A 4,035-nucleotide genomic window follows, 5' to 3' on the forward strand; every position below is an offset into this window, starting at 1 on the left:
CTCTAAACAAAAATTTTGTTGACACAGCTCTGAAGACATTCGAGTTCATTGTGGTAATGCTGAAGCTGATATCTCACCGATAATTGATTCCACAACCACTACCTTGGCCCGGGGCCCCTGGCGGCCTTTAAAGAAAGAGAGACACGAATCACCACCAGCTCCATTTTGAAGCTGTAGAGAAATCCATCAGTTCGTTACCCTGGTCTAACTAGTACACAGGATATCTTTTCTCTCTTGACAGTGTCCCAGAACAAGAAGCGATAAGACCACTGCTCAGTTACAAAGTTAAGTAGTGTGGTAATGCATCACATCCCACAAGCATCAAACAAAAAAGTCACATCCAATTGTCCCAAAGTTGTGCCCGAAAGGAAACGCAAGGGGAAGAAGAAGAAAAATAAATAAATCCGGAGGAGGCATAGAGCTAACGTGGACGGCGCATCCTACCGATGCGATTGCGAAATCACATCCTCCCGTCGCCGGCTTTGCAATTCCACCACCCCGGAAGCTGGAACATCTAAATAAGAAGCAGCCGAAATCAGCACTATTCGCCAGGAATATAGCCGCGGAGATCGATCCCCACCCCAGCAATATCCTATTCCTCCGGTTACGGAGCTGCTCCCCTGCGTTTTCAGATCACCCTGCCTCATCATCATTGCGATTTATTCGCGCACTTTGCTTCTGGAGGCAGGAACCACACCAGGACTGCCACTTCTCGCGCCGTCCAGTTCACTGGTTCTTGCCAAGTAGTAGAGGGAAAATATCGAATCTTTCTGCTGTTCTTGTTTCTCCTCTAGTGCTCTGGTAGTGGCCGGAGCCATGAGCAGCACGCTGCTTCGAGTCTACCCTTCAGAGCTCAAGATCCCCTGTAAGTGTTCTCGACAGAGTTCAGTGAGGCTTCATGGTGGTCTTCTCCGGAGTCCTGGACTGATTTTCTTCTTGCTTTCTGTGCCCTGAGAATTAAGATGAGGTCAAGAGGCAGCGATCTTGCTGCATGCAGCTGATCAACAAGACCGACAAGTACGTGGCGTTCAAGGTGAATACCCTCTTATACTGTCCTGGCACTCTGCGGTGTATCGGGAGGAAGGATGGGTGATGGATTTCTGTCCTGTGTGCCAAATCCTTAGGTGAAGACGACGAACCCGAGGAAGTACTCGGTGCGGCACACCTGCGGCATACTGCTGCCGCGGAGCTCTTGCAGCGTCACAGGTGCTGTTTGCTTTGCAGAGTTATCTTCTCCTCAATTTGCTTGATACGCATTGTCCATCGTGCCATTGTTACTGAAGTGCTGGAATTGGTGCAGTTACGATGCAGGCTCCCAAGGAGATGCAGTTGGATTATCATTGCAAGGACAAATTCCTCGTGCAGAGCGTCGTGGCGAGAGATGGGGCTACCATGAGAGATTTTCTCCCTGAACTGGTAAACTCAGGGAATGTTCATGTTGATCTGATGAAGACTCTCTAGTAATCAAGTTCTTATGTGTAATGCGGCGGTCTGTTGCGGTATGTAGTTCACTAGAACACCGGGCAGGTTAATCGAGGAGTTCAAGCTTCGGGTGGTTTACATTGCTGCTAACCCTCCCTCGCCAGTGCCCGAGGAGGCAGAGGAAGAAAAGGCATCCCCTCGGTCAGAGGTGATGGACTATGAAGTGAAAATATCATCAGCGTTTGATGCTGTAAGTAATAAGCACCATTGTTTTGGGGTGCCACATGAAAATATTATCACTGTTCTTTCTGATGATATTTTCATTTCTGTCTCAGGCGTCTAGATACATGGATAATTCTGGAACCAAACTTCCATGTGCGGAGGTAATTCGTCGTTCAGTTAACACACACTTGGTATATAGTTTTGCAGTGGTTGACGGAAAGAGCTCTTATCATTATTTGCATTGATATCTAGGCTTCAGGAATTTTCGACATGTTGGGTGTGCATATATTCAACATTTTTTTCTTGAATTGTTTGAAAAATGCACAACGCTACAAATATCCGACTGATATTCTTTTGGACAAATCCTTCGGGTTCATGATAATCCATCTCATCGAATAATGTAATTACAATGTATTTATTCCGTTTGCTGAAAACAAGAAAAAAACTTGTTTTCAGCAGAGTTTACGTTTAGTAATTGATATCTTCTTTTGAGTTAAAGAAAATTCTTTTAATGTTCCATTTTGTTTCCGGGCAGATCAGGACCTTGTCGCAGCACCGTGTCATTTTCAATATAGCAATATGATACCCTAAAAAAAATGTAAACTTCTACCCCCACCCCCCTCAGGGTGCCTTGTTTGTACATTATTAGATTAATCAAGTACAGTTCATTGAGTTGGTAATCAGAATCAATTTGCACTATATTTTTTTGAACTTGTATGTTACATGATTTGATTAATCAAGTACAGTTCATTGAGTTGGACATAATCAATTTGCACTAAACTTATAAATTTAATCCATTGGTTTATTTTTGCTACATTATTTATCCTATGCGTCTGTTTAGGGTGCCTCTGTAGTATCAAAGCTGGTTGGAGAGAGAGTATATTCAGTGGATGAAAATCAGAAGCTTCAGCAGGATATTGTAAGAATTCCCCTTCAGATGTACTCGAGTACTTATCTATATTACCCCTCATATGGTGTGCTGAACATTTGTATTTGACCTTGTTTCAGGAACTCCTGAGGGAAGCAAGATCATCTCAACAGGGTTTCTCAGTAATGTTTGTGCTGTTAGTCTTCATGTCATCTGTCTTCATTGGACACTTGATGAAGCACATCAAGGTTTAGCTACAAAAAAAATTACTGAAAGAAAGGGATCTTTATGCCTGTGCTCCCACCGTGGTGGGGCTCTGTCTCCATTATTCTTGGGCTTTCTCATACGAGCATCCTGGAGGCTGGAACTACAGAGGGATCCTCAGGCTGTAAATTTTTCACAGAGAAGGACAACATCAATCGTATTCATGTATATAAATATGCTTCAATTTTGTAGGAGTTCCAGAACTAGTTATCCTTGTGATGTACTAGTAGTACTGATATCCAATGTCTCAGAATCGCTGATAGCAGAGCTGGTTTCCCAAGAAAGGTATGCTCCAAATTTGCGTTTGCGTTTTCGCATATTTCATCAACAAATTCAACAGAAAAATCACATCAGTGATGTACTCAAGATACAGAGAACCATGCACCATCAAAAGCACAGAAAACTCATCTATACAAGTAAGCCGCGAAGAAAGGGGCGCCGATGGGCTAGGCCACGCCGACGGTTCCTGTACCTTTCTGTCGCAGTGTGAAGGGAGCGCGCGTTCTTCGGGCGTGGCTTTGCTGGGTGCACATCGACGGATACTGTGCATTCATCGGTGCGTTTTCGTGCGTGGCTCTGCTGGATGCATGTCGATGGCCACTGTGCATTCGTCGGTGTGTTGTTCTTATCCGGTCCAGTCCGTCGTAAAGCCTCCTCGCAGCCTTCCTTTTCTCCCCCTAGCCCCGTCTCTCCACCCTCCCCGGCGACCTGCCCCCTTTCACTCTCTCTGCCCGTCGGCCTGCCTCTGCTGCTCCACACCGCACTCTACGCAGAGAGACCGAAGCCTAGCACCGCCGACCTCGAGTCCTGTCTGCCATGGAGCCCCCCGCCACCTACCTAGGACGAGCCGTCCTCCTCCGATCCGTAAGATCCCTCCTCGATCTAGGCTCCTAGGGCTCCCGATCTGATTGCTTTCGTATTTTTTGGGTGGGATTTGGTACATGCAGATGCCGTGCCAGTGCGCGGGCTGCACCAGGAAGGTCGAGAAGGTGATGGCCTCCATCTGGAGTTTCGGAGGTACCGAGTACCAACAGCCTCCCTGACTCCGTATATGATTTACTTTATGTATTTTTGTTGCCTGAAAATACTTTGATTCTCGGGGACATTTTGCTTGAATTTTGGTGTGATAGAAGTCCGTGCGTCGAGAGCTTTACCAATGGCTAAAGACGAAGACAAGGAAGGATGTCAAAATTGTCTGTCCTGATCCACCGGCTGAGAATCATGATCAGGTACTTCTCTTGTCTACCAGGGAAAAATGA

The 4,035-nt window shown here is 46.0% G+C and overlaps 1 protein-coding gene across 3 annotated transcripts; it reads left to right on the top strand.

Moving 5' to 3' along the window:
* The first annotated feature begins 428 nt into the window (after positions 1 to 428).
* On the top strand, positions 429 to 3,060 carry LOC100839057 (vesicle-associated protein 1-3). 3 transcript variants are annotated; one of them, XR_002961393.1, is made up of 9 exons: positions 429 to 865; positions 963 to 1,033; positions 1,125 to 1,206; positions 1,301 to 1,416; positions 1,508 to 1,672; positions 1,758 to 1,805; positions 2,180 to 2,242; positions 2,486 to 2,563; positions 2,653 to 2,713. XR_002961393.1 is itself a non-coding variant. In XM_024456392.1 (8 exons), the coding sequence occupies exons 2-8, from the start codon at positions 992 to 994 to the stop codon at positions 2,764 to 2,766; spliced, it is 645 nt and encodes a 214-aa protein (XP_024312160.1). In that variant the 5' UTR covers positions 435 to 865; positions 956 to 991; the 3' UTR covers positions 2,767 to 3,060. The 3 variants fall into 3 exon arrangements, 2 of the variants coding, with proteins under 2 accessions (XP_024312160.1, XP_003580294.1); XM_024456392.1 differs by lacking the exon at positions 2,180 to 2,242 and having other exon boundaries at positions 435 to 865; positions 956 to 1,033; positions 2,653 to 3,060; XM_003580246.4 differs by lacking the exon at positions 2,180 to 2,242 and having other exon boundaries at positions 435 to 865; positions 2,653 to 3,060.
* Positions 3,061 to 4,035: the final 975 nt, after the last annotated feature.

This window comes from Brachypodium distachyon, chromosome 5 (assembly GCF_000005505.3).
Source record: "Brachypodium distachyon strain Bd21 chromosome 5, Brachypodium_distachyon_v3.0, whole genome shotgun sequence".
NCBI classification, from domain to species: Eukaryota; Viridiplantae; Streptophyta; class Magnoliopsida; order Poales; family Poaceae; genus Brachypodium; species Brachypodium distachyon.

What these genes read in the sequence shown, in the direction of transcription:
- LOC100839057 (XM_003580246.4), top strand. Translation starts at nt 817, where the DNA reads ATGAGCAGCACGCTGCTTCGAGTCTACCCTTCAGAGCTCAAGATCCCC. An exon ending in ACAAGTACGTGGCGTTCAAG is followed by an intron (nt 1,034 to 1,124) that starts GTGAATACCCTC and finishes CCAAATCCTTAG; the next exon opens with GTGAAGACGACGAACCCGAG. An exon ending in TATCATCAGCGTTTGATGCT is followed by an intron (nt 1,673 to 1,757) that starts GTAAGTAATAAG and finishes TTTCTGTCTCAG; the next exon opens with GCGTCTAGATACATGGATAA.